General features: G+C 43.0%; 1 protein-coding gene across 1 annotated transcript in view; it reads left to right on the top strand.

The window, feature by feature from the left end:
* LOC146786145 (cytochrome P450 2J6-like) overlaps positions 1-16,075 on the top strand; it is a 97,903-nt gene that overhangs the window by 57,762 nt on the left and 24,066 nt on the right. Inside the window, exons 4-5 of the mRNA XM_085635649.1 lie at positions 3,591-3,751; positions 9,913-10,054. Of these exons, the coding sequence (XP_085491775.1) occupies positions 3,591-3,751; positions 9,913-10,054 (303 nt within the window). The remainder of the gene's footprint in view (positions 1-3,590; positions 3,752-9,912; positions 10,055-16,075) is intronic.

Genomic DNA, 16,075 nt, shown 5'->3' with positions numbered 1-16,075 from the left:
AAACTCAGTAACTGGTTTGATTGAGATAGGCCCAAAACAGACCTTTTCTTTTTTATCACAAACCCCGAACTGCTAGAGAACTGCTATAGCCATTTGGACCTGATCTTGTAAAAATCACCCAGCCTGGGAAATGATGATATCATCCAATTAAATATTTATTCCTATTTTTCTCAATATCAGCAGCACTACAACAGGTTTTGGGGTGCTTGTTGGGCACCGATGAGATGAGGAGAGGCCTAAAGGAAGCAACTTGAACTGAGAGTCTCTTCTGCTGGTACTTTACTCCATCATTGTTTGAGGAAGAAGGTGCTGCCCATAAAGAACAGAAAGTAGGTTTAAAGAATGTCTCGGTGAAGATGCCAGGTAAGCAAGCTCAATCCTGTTGTTCCCAAAAAATGCTACTAATGAAAACTTTCAAGTTTTGTTGAGCTTTATGCAAAGAGGTGATTATCCTTTATAATCTTGTCACCTAAGAACTGGTTGTTAGCCCCAACCCATATATGATATGCCTGACTGATGTATCCCCGATAAAGGTACATCGGCCGGATTTCCAAATCCCTGGCACAAGGAGTTAGTCAATGTGCAAAACTGAATTAGAAATCCAGTTGAACTGAGACCCAGGCAGAACATACTGAACAATATTGCATTGGAAGTGTTTCCAGGTAACAATCAGTCCCATAGAGATGAGTTCAAGGCAAATAGCTCCAAATCCTCTTTCATTAATGAAACAAAAAGTCAAGGATTATTGTGCCTTTTAAAATGTTCATTTAAAAATCCTATACTGCTGCACATAATGCAAATAGTAACATCACTGAATACCAATTTAAAGCAGCAAAACAATTGATGAACACTAAAAACAACAGGACATTTTCTAGCCTGGTTATCAAATTTTATAGACCTAAATTCCTCAATGTGCTATCTCTAGCCTTATTGCTAGTTCTAACAGCATCAGCAAATAATAAGCCCATTCTCGCATTTCAGAGGTGGTGCACATAGTTGCGGCCGGCATGAGTCGCGGGTGGGCATGCAGAGGGTCGCGCTGGGAGGGGGTCGCGCGGGTTGGGGGTTATTAATTTTTACACAAAAAAAATCACAACTTACCTCTGGTCCCGCATCGCGTATCCTCTCTCTGCTCCTTACAGGAAGCAGGCAGCCTCCCCTAAGCCAATCACAAAGCTTCATTGGCAGCATTGTGATTGGCTGGGACGCCGACCGCACTGGCGTCTATGGGGAGGCCATTTTTTCCATGCAGGGTTCATGCAGCCTACATGGAGACAACAGGAGTGTGCCTATGACTGGTTTGGTCGGCCCTGGGGCCGACCAAACAGTCAGCACTCACAACAGTGGGCAAGCCACTCCTTCCCTGCCTGGAGCAGGACTGCCCACCCGCCCCCCCCAACCAAACCCTTCTGCTTTCTGGCAGTGCGAGAAGCAGAAACATAAAATGGTATTCACAATACCATTTTATGTATCTGCTTCTCGCCCTGTGAGAAACCAGTGAGGCGACGCTCCTCCGCCCACGTGGAGGAGCCGCCCCTGGGTGCACATACCTGGTTTAGGGCAACAGGGTCTTTTGTTCCTTCTGGAATATCAAGCCTGCTATTCCTATCTCAGGGTCAGTCGTGGTTGTCTGAGAACAAAAACAGCATTGGCACCAGTCTGTGAAGGCTAATCTCTGTGCAGGAGCTGTACATGCGCTTTACAGGAGTCCTCAGTTAAGGTTAGTGCTGGTCCATGCCCACCCTGTGCTGATCGCCACCGTGGAGTCCTCTAAAACCTATTATCCAATACCTGGGTTTTTATAGGATCTGATTGTCTCTACCACCTTATCCTGGTTAATATTTTTAAAACATAGGATTGGAGGACACTAACTCAGAAATAAGACACACAATCATGGTAACATATGCAGCAGCTCAATTATCACATTTATCTTACCCCGTTCCGTGCTCATGACAGAACTACTCCGTCATGAGCCACGGGCGCCGTGTGCTCATGACGGAGTGGTTCCGTCATGCTGCGGCCGTTGGCGGCCGCTCCGCCCACGCGGCGCTAATTCCCCGCATATGAGGGCGATTAGCGCAGTGGGCTGAGTCGTGACGGAACCACTCCGTCATGAGCACAGCTCGCCCGTAACTCATGACGGAGTGGTTCCGTCACGAGCACAACGGCGCCGCACTGCCCCCAAACCCCCCCAGCGCCGCGGCGGAATTCGTGCCGCGGCGAAGGGGTTAAAAGAGGTACAGAAAACAGGCAATTCAAGCTCTTCTATGCATGTCTGAAACTTCACACTTTCTGTAAAAGAAATAGAAACGTCTGACCCAACCTAGTGACTTTAATTGAAGAATCTGAATACACATCCCATGCATGTCTAAATCTTAACACTTTCTATGAAGGAAATCGAAGTCTGAAAGGACAATTGATGGAAATAGAAAAGTCTAAAAAGATAAATGATAAAAATAGAAAAGTCTGAAAAATAGAAATAATGGAAATAATAAAATCTGAAAGGGACTAGCCATAGTTTTTACAACATTCTCATAATAACTAATAACAAAATAAGTAAGAAATAATGGCCGACTATTCTTACAGCTACCTGCTTAATTAAATATGCTTGTTTACCGAAATGAAAAAGTATGTGCATTTAAAAACATGGTATTCACAACATCCCCTGAATGATAATAAAGATATTTGAAAAAACATTCATGATTGTATACAAGAATTATATGATAGGATTCTATGCACAATGATAAGGGAAAGTTACCACAACAAATTATTTAAATTCTAATTATTATAGCTGTGTGCAAAAATAATAATATGAAGTATAATATGAAGAAGACCATAGCAATGTGGCAATCCAAATTAGATATCCAGTTGGGCTGCAACTCCAACACAACCCACTGAGCAATATTGCGTAGGAAGTGTTTCCTGGTAATGATCAGTCCTATGAGCGAGTTCAGGGACAGCTGTAGAACTCCAAACCCTCTTCTGTTAATGAATCACATGCTCAAGGTTCACCAGAAGTGGAATATACATTTTAATATGTTTATTTTACAAACTCTATTCCAGTGCACACAATATAAATGGTAACATCACAGAACATACAATTGAAGCAGAAAAGCAGTTTATGAAACAACAGGAAATATTCGAACTTGTTAATTAAATTTTATAGATCCAACTCCCTCATTGTGCTGCCCCTAGGCACTATGCTAGTTCAAGCAGAATCAGTAAATAAGCCTATTTTTGAGCTTCAGAGATAGTGGGCAGCCTGGTTTGGACATCAGGGTCTGTTGTTCCCTGTCCACAATGCCATGGTACCAGCAGCTGCATTTTTTGTTGTACAATTACCAATGTTCCTTATAAAACATACAGGGTAACCCTTGTGCTATGATGATCTCGCCTCAAGTTGGCCTTATCAAACAGTTGAGCAATATTGTGTGATGGTGACATTAGTGAAATATCTAACTGAGGGTTGTTGTGACACAGTTATAGTAGTCATGCTATCAATAAATCAGTCCTTTTCTTTACTCCCAAATGGATTTGCAATGGCCTAACTTACACAGCATTCCAGCCACTGGTTCCTCTTTGTGTTTTAGGGAAACCGGTTGATCCCACACCCAATGTTGCCCATTCTGTTACCAATGTTATGGCTGCTGTGTTATTTGGGCATCGTTTCTCCAGCGATGATAAGGAGCTCCAACAGCTAAGAGAAGCAGCGGAAGTCATAATCAAAGTTCTAAGCTCTTCCTGGGCGCAGGTGAGTCTCCAATGAATATTTTTTTTTGATAAACAAATTTTTATTTTCAAATAGGCATCAAGATCAAAAATGACATACAGCAAATTGAGCAATTCGATAGTAGTCAGACCCAGCACATAGTAGTCAAAAAACAGCAACCCAAGCAATCTCCCCCACCCCTCTCCCTCCGTTCCCGCCCCATGCATACCCCCCCTTAAACTAGGCCCGAGCCATTTCCCCATACTTTACGGAACTTTTTGGGGCATCCCTCGCAGCGTACAGTGTCCGTTCCTGTGCAGCGCACCAATCCACCCCTCTGCGCCACTTGCCTCCCTTGGGTGGGTCAACCTGCTTCCAGGCGGCCGCTATATCTCTCTTGGCCACCACCAGGGCAGTGGTGAGGAAATAGTGCTCGTTGCGGGAGCCATCCAGCCCATCCGTTATGCCCAGAAGCGCTAATTGAGGGTCATGGGGGACCTCCCAACCCAGGACATCAGTTAAGTCAGTTTCAATCTCCCTCCAGAAGCCAGTCAGGCGAGGACAAGACCAGACCATGTGAAAGAAATCTGCCGGGTCCATCCCGCACCGCCCGCACGAGGCTCCCGGGCACAGGCCTGCGCGAAACAGACGCTCCGGGGTCAGGTATGCAGTGTGAAGGTAATACTCCTGGACAAGCCGCAATCGAGCCAATGCGGTGATTGTCCTGGGCGCCATGAGGGCGTCCCTCCAATCATTGTCGTCCAGAGGACCCACCCAGGCCTCCCACCGCTGCTTCAGCTCACTCCAGTCCATCGGGATATTATTAACCAAGGATCGGTAAATGTGGGAGATGCCCCCCTTCCCAAGATACCCCAGCATCACCTGGGCTTCAGGCGGGCTATGGTCAGGGAGTTTTTGAGTCTAGAGGGACGTAAGACTGGAGCGCGTGGCGCAACTGGAGATAACAATAAAACTGCGAGGGATGCAGAGAAAACCGACTCCGGAGCTCCTGAAAGGAGCACATGTGGCTTCCCCTCCAGACGTCGCCCATACAGGAGATCCCCAGGAGGTCCCAGCTACGAATGCCACTGAGTCCCGCCACCTCCCGCATCCAAGTGCCGTGCCATAGCGGTGTCACCCGGGTTAGCACCCTCGACCACCGAGTGTGCCGTAGAGCCGCTCGCCACGCCAGAAAGGGGGCCCGCACTACCTCTGGAAGCGATCCAGGGACCGTCACGCCATAGAGCATATTCTGAATTGAGGAGAATCCGATGAGCCGCACCTCCAGTCTATACGCCGGATCGTCCCACCCACCCGAAAACCAGTCGGGGACCACCAGCATAGATTTGTCATGCTCAGGCCACCGTCATAGGAAGGAACGCGACAGCGGTCCAAGGCCAACCGTGATCTACCGCCGCCCCAAAGAAATTTAGTCGCGGTCTTATCCAGGTCCCGAAACCAGGAGCGGGGGAAGGAGCAGGGCGTGTTCTGGAGCATATATAAAAAGCGAGGGAGGATCATCATCTTATAAAGAGCGATCCTCCCCAACGGATTCAATGGGAGAGATTGCCACTTCGCCATATCTGATCTGGCCTTGTTAACCACGGGGGCCACGTTAAGAGCCCAGCACAGTTCCGGGAGAAGGGCAACCCAAATCCCCAGGTATTTAAAGGACAGCCGTCGAAGAGGAATGTCAGACTGCCAATCAAAACACTCCCGTGAAGGGTGGAGCGGAACCAGGACAGACTTCCCGGAGTTCAAACGGAGACCAGATGCCTGCCCAAACCGGTGAAGAATTCGGCGCACCCGAGGACCCGAGACAGCCGGATCTGAGAGATAAATAAGAACGTCGTCCGCATACAACGCGATTTTATCAGGGACCATACCCGGCCAGTCCCAGCCACGGAGGACAGGATCCGCCCGGAGGAGCACAGCCAGGGGCTCCATCGCCAGGGCGAAGAGGAGGGGCGAAAGCGGGCAGCCATGCCGCGTCCCCCGCCCTATGGAAAACGCGCGGGACAAGGTCCCATTGACCAGTACCCGAGCCCGTGGATCCGCGTAAAGAACCCGAACCATGGCACGAAACTGGGAGCCGAACCCCATGAGTTCTAAGGTGTCCCCGAGATATTCCCACCCCACCGAATCGAAAGCCTTCTCGAAGTCCACCAGGAGAAGGGCCAGATAAGGAGAGAGGCGCTCACGGTGGGCCAGAGCAAGATGCAGGCGCCGCAGGCAGTGTCTGGTACCTCGATTTGGCATAAACCCGCATTGGTCCGGGTGAACCAGCGCGGCCAGAAACGGGCGCAGTCGTTGCGCAAGGACGGTAGCGTAGACTTTGAGCTCGGTATTGATAAGAGAGATCGGCAGGTAATCAGAGCAGGACTGCGATGGGGGCTGAGTTTTCGGCAAGACGACTATAGTGGCGGTATCTGTTTCCCGCGGGAAGGAACCCTTCTCCACCACCTCTGCGAAGAGGTCCCGAAGCCGCGGGGCCAGGGCATCACGGAAATGGGCGTAATACTCCTGTGGAAAACCATCCGGTCCCGGGGTCTTCCCAGGTGCCAAATGGGAGATTGCCATTTCGACCTCCTGGAGGGTAATGGGCAGGTCCAGGGTCTCGCTATCCTTCTGCCCCAACCGCGCCAGGGCCGCCCCACCCTCCCCCATCAATCCCGCAAGGGAAAGCCCCTGTGCCCGCGCCCGATATAGCTGGGAATAGTAATCCGCAAAGGTTTGAGCTATTGCCACCGAGACCGTGTGTGTCTCCCCCGCGGCGTCCGCGATGGCCGGAATTACCCGGCCTGCACGAGGGTAGGTGGCCAGACGGTGCAGGAGGGTACCATTAAAAAACTCAGTTGGGCAAAAAAGGAACAGAAAAATCTGGTGCATAACTAAAAAGGACACAAGGGCAACTCAATTCTCTGAACTCCTAAAATCACAGACATCCTGGACAATGTTATGGGTCAAGCAAGTGGGAACCTTGCGTCCTAGGTCTCGATTAATGTTACAGTGCCCCAGCCAAAATCTTTGGTCATAATGGATACTGTTTTGTTAAATACACATGTGCCAGTCTCTAATAATTCAGGAGATGCCAAAATTGAGGAGGAACCAGGTGCTCAGAGTGTCCCACTTCTGTAGGATGAAACCCTTTGGCAGGCACCTTGAGGCCATCAACTCTAGGGCATCCAAACAGTGAAATAACTTCTAATCCCCTGAGGGATGCATCTCAAAGTAGTGTCCCGATAAGTAATTCTGATTTTAAGGCCGACCTGGGGAAGACCTTCCCTATGCTAGACTTTAACTTTTTGTTTGAGGAGAGCGATAAAGCAGTGAATAGATCCATTTTAATAAGCTGCTTCACAGAAATTAAGTCTTTGGCACTAACAAAAACCAGTGACATTTAATTGATCTATATATGTATAGGAAGCACCCTGTACAATGTACAAAAGTAAATTTTTCTTCAGCTTTTATAGCTAATCTGGTTACGAAGAACTATAATTACTTCCTCTATAGGGGCATACATGTTGTCCTTCTTCTTCCATCTAGGAGTATGTCCTCATATAAATAACTGCAAAGAAATCTGGTGGAGGCTTTAACATAATCTCAAATCATGCCTTTAAGGAAGTGATCTACATTTCAGAAGCACAGAATTCTGTTATGCTGGGACATCAGTGTCTATTTTTTCACCGGATAATCTGCCCCAGGTTTTACAATTGGTGGAATCCCAGAATTGATACTGTCTTAAATTATAATAAGCTGTTACCTCATGAATCACATCTCATCCCTAATACTGGTTTAAGTATTGCTTCCTGGAATATGGAGGGGGGAGGGGGGAATGCTTGACCAAAAATGTGCACTTTTATCCAGCTTGAAGACGGACTTATTTGTCTTCAGGAGACATGGAGTTTATCCGATATTATTTTAGATAAATACATTTCAATCAGCTCTCCTGCTGTAACCTCAAGTAGATGTCATGCGAGTGGGGGAATCAGATTTTACTGAACACAGATCAACTTAAAGAATTGAAGACTTGCTGGACATGGGACTAGATGAACAACACACCGAAATATTAAATCGAGTTACCTTGCCTACCAGACATACCCGGACACACCCGGGTCGCTAAACGAGTTACTGTTTTTGATATTGGAACACCATTTTTAGGTAGGTGGATGAGAGGTGAAATGCATATGTTTAACAATTCCAGGATGAATTTCTTAAAATATTCATGAAGATTGGGGCCCTCCATGCTCACCAACCAGCCATACAGGTGTAAGTTGTTGCACGGGTTCTGTTTTCTAAATCTTCTGTATGAAGTTTTAGTTGAATAATTTCTTGTTCTAGAATAGGAATCTGAAAAGAAACATCTTGAACAGTGCTTATGCATTGTTCCATTTCAATCAACCTAATTTCCATAATGATCCATCTGTCTTCTATATGTTATAGTTTTGCATTAGTAGCGCTCAGAAAAGCTGAAGAGCTTAGAACTCATCAAGAATAGTATCCAAAATTGTACTGTTATAAGAAGTGATAGGTGATGAAAAGTACATTCCTTTTAGGCTTTACACCAGAGGTAACAGTTTTAGCCCCTGTAAACGTGTCACAAGCCATCCTAATATAAAGACGGTTGCTGTGGAAATCCATATGAAAGATTACTGTTGCTATAAAAAAAAGAAAACAAATCAATAGGAAAATGGCATGAGACGTGGTATTATAGCAATATAACAAAAGGTGGTGGCTGGGAGAATCGGCGCACACAACACAATATTGGCACAAAGTCATTTTTGTCAAAGGTGAGTAAGTTATTGTCCATACATCTTATTAGTTGGTGCTCAGGCTGAGGAAGAGCCACCCAATCTTCCTCAGTTGGAAAAGAAACTTTTCCGCAATGATAAAAGAAAATCTCCGAGCACTCAATGAATAAGTGATGTGTAATGGTTACAGTATCCACTGACCTTTATTTGTGCATCCAAACACTTGACATAGCCGTTAGTAAGTCAACGTAAGGAGTACAAAACAGTTGAGAAGACGTTTGCACTATATATCTTCTTACTTTTTCATTTATTTTCACACTCGTCCCCAGCACATACGTTCACTACAGTATTTGAATTAATGATAAGAATGCTAAGGACACAACTTGGGTGACGGACCCTGGTGATGAGACTGGATATACTATAATATCCCTCCTTACATTGACTTACTTGATCTTTCCCTATTCCTTACGATGCTGTTATCTTTGTGTTTCAGCCCTGACAAAGTCTGATGTAAAAGATTTAAAGTAACAGACGAAACACGTGTTGGCAAGGAAATTAACTGACAAAATGCTATGTCAAGTGTTTGGATGCTCAAATAAAGGACAGTGCATACTGTAACCCTTACACATCACTCATTAATCGAGTGCTCAGACATTTTCCTTTTGTGGTATCACAATGAGCCAGAAGAACAATCTTGAAGTCAGCCTACAAGGAATAACATCAGTAAGGGAAAAGAAAAACAGCAGGTATTAGGCTGAACAAGGAGTTTATCTTTCATGAAATTGTGGCGTCAGAGTGACCATCAATGCCAAAGGACATCATCATGATGTCGATGTGAATTAAGAGAAATGAGCTCTCCAATATACAGAAAGCACTCTCCAAATGTCTTTCACCTCCCCCCAGGCAAAAATAAGTCTCTCAACATTTACCACCTGCTCCAAGTAAGAGGTAAATGTTTGCAGATTTGGGCCGATTAGACTCCAGCTTGTAGGGGTAAAAATATGCGTTATGGACCTGGTTCTGTATGATGTTCCCAATTTTGGGGCAAATAATATGTAATCACCAATAATTCACGAGAAGACTCCGTCTGGCAGTGTTAATTATGGCCCAATATCTCCCTGCTGAGATATTTGGTACCTCGTTATGGAGCCCTAAATCTGTGTGCGCAATTTGCAGCAGCCTATAAGATACTGTGTATAATACAATTTAGTTTTTGTAGTCCCCACACTTTCTGTCAGAGGCTGGGACCTAAGTAGACATACCACCTGCACCAAATAGGATTCAGTACTGTGACTCTATAATTAAACACAGCCCTGACGTAGCAGTAGAGCTTTTAAAATTTAAAAAATACATTTCTTAATATTAGTATATCTTGAATTTAGTTGCTTTATTTCAATTATAGTGATATTATAATGCATTCAAACACATAAACCTGCATCTTATCCCATCCAGGACACTGTTGATGCCACCTCTACTTTTGACCAGGACAACTTAGTACGCCTTTTGCTTGAAATGTTTGAAGCTGGAACGGAGACCACAATAACTACCCTGCGATGGGCACTCCTTTACATGATGACTCAGCCCGACATCCAAGGTGAGGGACTCCTAGTGTCCACACTCTTATGCCTCTTGATGTCGAATGCCTAGATTACTTACCAGTAGTCCCCAGTAGACCCAATCTCCCACTTTTTGAATGTCCCAAAGCTGAATTCCTCATCCTGATGTCTGTATGCTCTCCTTGTTGTCTCATCGGTCTGAAGTAACACTTTGATGCTTCTGTTTCCAGAATCAAACTATAGATATCTTGTCATCAACCATCTAGTGGGTGCACAAAAAGAGAACAATTTAAGTAGGAAGAGAAGATTAAGAGCAATAAGTATTACTGATAATTGATCCAGACTCCTTCATCTCTCTTCTTCGTATTTGCTTACCACAACATTGAGACAATAGTACTGAAACACACACAATAAAGTATAGATGTTGTAATGCAACAACTGTGTTTTACAATGGCAGCTACAATAACTTAAAAATGTTATAAAGACATCCCAGGAACCTACACCCCAATGCAGCTGTCTGTTCATGCATATCTTTACAGCCCCTAATAAATATTGAATGTCAGATGTTTACGTTGATGTCTGGCAAATGTCTTGCTTGAGAAGCCCTCCAGATATCATTGAAGAGGCTCCTGCCCATTAGTGGAACGGTCCTGCGCTGTTTGTGGATATTGCATGTGTCATTTTGAAGAAAGGATGTGTATATTTTTCTTTTGACCAATCCTCCACAGAAAGTGATAAATCCTTCTTAGCACTTACTCTTACTTCTGAGGTTTGTTTTCTCCTCAGACATCTGACTGTGTTGCCAGTTATACTGATTTTTAAGCCAGATCCTTAATTTCTTAGCAAGTCTTTTTTTATTGGTCCATTTAGAGAAGAAGTGGTTTCAACAATCATGTTGTGTGGATTTAGCAACAAAAAAAAGAACTATAAAGACAAAAGGGTCAAACACTTTTGACCCTCATCAGGGTTGACAAAATGCTTTGTTTGCTACCTACCGAACCACGGGTTTCATTTCAGGTTTGACATACAGTACCCTGTCCGTCAGGGTGACGGAGGACATGACCTCCACCATCCTGACGGACTTCTGTCCCTCAAATTTGAAATGACCAACAGACCAGCAGTCATCTCTGCATCATGAAGGGAACCGCTGTCACAGATGTACACTTTATAAAAAAAAAAATGGTGGAGGAATGCCATCAGTTTTGACAACTGTCAAACAGACATCTCCCCACACTCAGGGAGTTTTCACCTAGGGGATGGGTGTCATTAATTTTTATTTCTGTTCCTCACCAAAAGGTTTTTCCTGGCGATGACTGACATAAAAAAGATATTACATCATCCACCCTAAATAGAGTGAATGGAAGTATTCCATCAATGGAGCCAACAAAAGCTCAGTTGATGGAAAAGTTAAGTAACCGAAAAGTCTCTAAATGAGGGAGGGGTTGTGTAGTGTCGCGCGTTAGCTCTGCTTTGTCCGCGTGTTTAGAGATTCGGTTTCACGAGGACAAGGCAGAGCTTGAATGTGCATAAGAGTTGTGTTTCTTTAAATGTGCAGGCTCGAGGGCATTACCTCGAGCGTATGGTGTCGGTTAACGAAGTTGTTTTTATAGAAAGTAATGTGTCAGTTAAGGATGTCGTTATTCTGATGGAGAGAGCCAGACGAGAGGAGACGTCCGGCTGAGCATATCAATAAATTACTTTTGTTCAATTCAATTTTATAAGTGTATTTACTACACTTACATTTTGGCGACTGGGAGCTCGACCGGAGAGAATTCACGCGTTTTCTTCTGGATTCCGACAAGGTGTTTTTCTTCATTTCTCTGGATTGGTTAATCAAATATCCAGCGACCTCATTTGACTTCACTACGAAGAAATCAGCACCTTATTGGCTGTTTAGATTTCTATCCTTTCGTTTGGTTGGTTAATTCACAACAAAGTACTCAGCACACCATTGGCTGGTTGGATGTCAATTTCATCGGTTTTGTTGTTTGATTAATTCACTTCCTCATACTTGCAAAGAAAGTCCTTCCGATTCACGTTTCTACACGTTCCGCGTTGGCTGTTACTTTACAGCTTCTTCTGCTTTGATTCAAGACAGCAGTAAGCGGTAAGATGTGCGTCTGGTTTGAATTGGAGGCAAAGTTTGTTTGACTCTAGTGAGGCAAGTGGCAAGCTGTTACAACGTTTGACTGGCGCCAGTGATTAACTTCTCTTTCAATGCACAGCGCGAAAATCTTTCAATCGTTTATAGCGCGAAAGAGAGGACTCGACAGAGTATTTTGGTTAAACCAACTACAAGCTTAAATTGTGCCACACACATTCTGAAAGACTATAATCCTTTTTGCTCCCGTGTGACTGACTGGTGAAGTTCTTCTCTGTACTTTGAATCCACAGATAAAGATCATTCTTAGCAAAAGTGCGTTAGCATCACAAGTTTCAAGAGATCTATTTTTATCAACAAGGATCTACAAATAATTTATTTCTACGGGAACAGTTATATGTCTTATGAACCTTAATTATAATTCAACTTTAATCCAATTTCATTTCAGGTTTAATTCTACATCGCAACCTAGTTCTTTGTTGTCTCCATAACTTGATTTCCATTTCAGGTTTAAGTACTTATCATTGTGTGCAGTTTTTATTTTCTCTCACTAAACAGTAAAAATGGCTACGCCTCCCACCAGCATTACGGTCAATCCACCTAAAGAATTTTTGTGCACTCCTGATGAGCCTCCTGTCCCATGGTTACAATGGAAAGAGTATTTTATTAACTATTTGTTCACCATTGACCATGCAAATAAACTATCTGCGGACAGAAAAAAAGGGTTACTAATGCACAGTTTAGGACCAGAAGGCTTAAGGGTTTATAATAAGTTAAATAAGGAAACTGTTGCTGGTGATGAAAATGTTTTTAATCAATCCATCAGACAATTGGACAATTATTTTTCACCTAAAGTCTGTATTGGTGTTACAAGGTTTAAATTCTTCAAAAGAAAACAACTTAAAGATGAATCTTTTGATGATTTTGTAACTGCTCTTCAGAAATTAGCCATTGACTGCAGATTTGGTGTTATTGAGGAAGAATTGATTAGAGACCAAGTGGTAATGCATGCTTATGATTCTGCCATTCAAGATAGGTTATGGGTTAATGGAGATAATGCACTCAAAGATGTATTAGCTATCGCCAGGAAGGCAGAATTGTCGGGGAGATGCGCTAAGGCACTAAAGAAAGAAAATTCTGATGATACTCACGACACTGTAGCCAGAGTGGTTTCTAATAGAACGAAAGGCAATACCCCAAAGTTCACAGTAAAAAACAAAATTGGTTCAGTTAAGAAAGACAAAGTATACAAATGTTATCGTTGTGATAGTAAGAACCATTTAGCCAATGATAAAAGCTGCCCTGCTATTAAACAGAGATGCTCTATCTGTAAAAAGATGGGTCATTTCAGCAAAGTATGTCATGCCACTAGTTTTAAAAATCAACAAGTCAAATGTATTGAGGAAGGGTATGTTTCTTCTAACAATGAAGATAGTGATGATGATTCTGCAAAATTTTTGAGTAATGTAGTTCTCAATATAATTGATGATAATGATTCTAGCAAACCCATGTGTCACATCTCTTTAGGAGGTGTTAATATTGACATAGCTGCTGATTCGGGGTCCCCTTTTACCATTGTAAATGAATCTGTATGGTCAGATAAATTTATCATGAAGCTTGGTCCTGAATTAAATACTCCTGACATTACACCTCTAAGTTACAATGGTGAGCCTATAGATTTAGTAGGATACCGTGAATTAGTATTTAGATTCAAAAGCAGAAATGCTTAATGCAAACTTTATGTATCAAAAAAAGGTCCTTCTGTTTTGGGTTGGAAGGACCAAAGAAAACTTGACATAATACTTGATCCTAATGGAATTGAACAAGTCCTCGTAGTAAATGAAGGGGAATCCTTGAAGGAAGTTCTTTATAGTAAATTCCCAGAAGTATGTTCAGGCAAGTTAGGAAAAATTGAAGGGTTTGAACATCTTATTCGTCTCAAACCTGATGCGTGTCCTAAAATTCATAAATTACGCAATGTGCCTTTTTCTGTGAGAGATGAAGTACAGAAGGAACTTGAGTGCTTAATGAAAAAAAAAGTTATTGAACCAGTTGAAGCTTCATTATGGGTTTCTCCATTGGTCGCAGCCAGGAAATTCAATGGTAGTCTCAGGTTATGCATTGACTTGAGACATCTGAATGACAATATTTTGGTTGATCAATTTCCTCTCCCTAAAATTAATGAAATGATCACCAAATGTAAAGGAATGACTGTTTTTTCAACGATTGACTTATCCCAAGCGTACCATCAGATTCCTTTGGCTGATTCTTGCAAACAATTAACATCTTTTATATCTCACATTGGATTCTTTCAATACACAAGGATGCCTTTTGAGCTCGCCTCTGCGGCGGCTGTTTTTCAGCGACTGGTGTTTAAAATTTTCGGGCATTTGAACTATGTTCTTATTTTTCAGGACAATATCTTGATAATGGGCAAGGACAGCCAAGAGCACAAAACAAGACTATTGCATGTCATGTCTCTGTTGAAAAAATTGGGGTTAACCATTGAACCTTCAAAATGTAATTTTGCCTCAAATGTAGTAACTTACTTGGGCCATGAAATTAGCGCTTCTGGTATTCGCCCAAAAACTAAATTAGTTTCTGCAATTTCTGATGCCCCCAGTCCAAAGAACAAAGACGAAGTCAAATCTTTTTTGGGGTTAGTTGAGTTTTTCTCAAAGTTTGTAAAAAATTTCTCATGCAGAACTTCTCATATTAGAGATCTCCTTAAGTCTAATAGTGCATTTTTTTGTAGTGATGTATGTCAAGAGGAGTTTAATGACGTAAAAAATGCCATAGTTTCTGCTCCTGCACTCCAAGGTTTTGATCCAAAGGCAAAAAATATAATCACCACAGATGCTAGTGGGACTGGGATCGGCGCAGTTTTTTCACAGATGGATAAATATGGTTCAGAACACATAGTGGCGTATGCTTCTAGGTCATTGTCTCCTGCTGAAACTCGTTATGCTGTAATCGAAAGGGAAGCTCTTGCGTGTGTTTGGGCCTTAGAGCATTTTCGTACTTTCATATGGGGTAGTGATGTTACCATCAAGTGTGACCACAAACCCTTAGTTAAAGTCTTAAAAAATGTGGGTATGATTAATGTGTCTTCTAGGCTAGCTCGCATCTCAATGAGACTTATACCAGGAAAAAAAAATGCTGTAGCTGATTTTTTGTCAAGATTGCCGGTCCAGTTAATTGAAAATAGCGATGAACTGATGGATAATGAGCAAGTGGCATTAATTTGGGATCATGGTAAGGAGGCATTAAATAAAAGTGAATGGGAAGAGGCTTGTGCCAAGGATGGATGTTTGAATGAGGTTTTGAAATTAGTCATTGGTGGCTGGCTGCGCAAGCCGGAAGCAAGTGATATCAAACCTTTCTGGGAAGTCAGGAATGATTTTTCTCGTGTTGATGGTATGTTAATGAGGGGCGAGAAAATTGTTCCTCCTCCAGCCCTCAGAGAGAAGATTTTAACGTTATGTCACGAAGGACATTTGGGAATTAACAAGACAAAGTGTATTGTTAAAAACAAGTTCTGGTGGCCAGGTTTGGACATTTCTGTGGAAACATTAATAAGAGATTGTAGTTTATGTCCCAATGCTGATAAATCTCTTAAAACTCTTAGACCACCATTGAGTGAATTTTATTGTCCCAGTGTACCTTGGGAAAGTATTGCAGTGGACATCATGGGTCCTATTGGTGATTCTAGTAAATACATAATTTCCATAATGGATGTTTTTTCTAAGTGGCCTGTCCTCAAGATAATCAAAAAAGTTGATACGGAATCTGTAATTGCATTCTTTGACGAAGTGTTTACATCTGAAGGCACTCCAGTTAACATTATTAGTGATAATGGGGTGCAGTTTACTTCGGAAACCATGACTAACTATTTAACAAATTGCGGTATCACTCATAGAACCACGTCCTTGTACAACCCGAGTGATAATGGTTTAGT

The sequence above is a fragment of the Triturus cristatus genome, chromosome 11 (assembly GCF_964204655.1).
Source record: "Triturus cristatus chromosome 11, aTriCri1.1, whole genome shotgun sequence".
NCBI classification, from domain to species: domain Eukaryota; kingdom Metazoa; phylum Chordata; class Amphibia; order Caudata; family Salamandridae; genus Triturus; species Triturus cristatus.
Note: the sequence above shows the minus strand (reverse complement) of the source record. Positions and strands in the feature narration are given on the sequence as shown.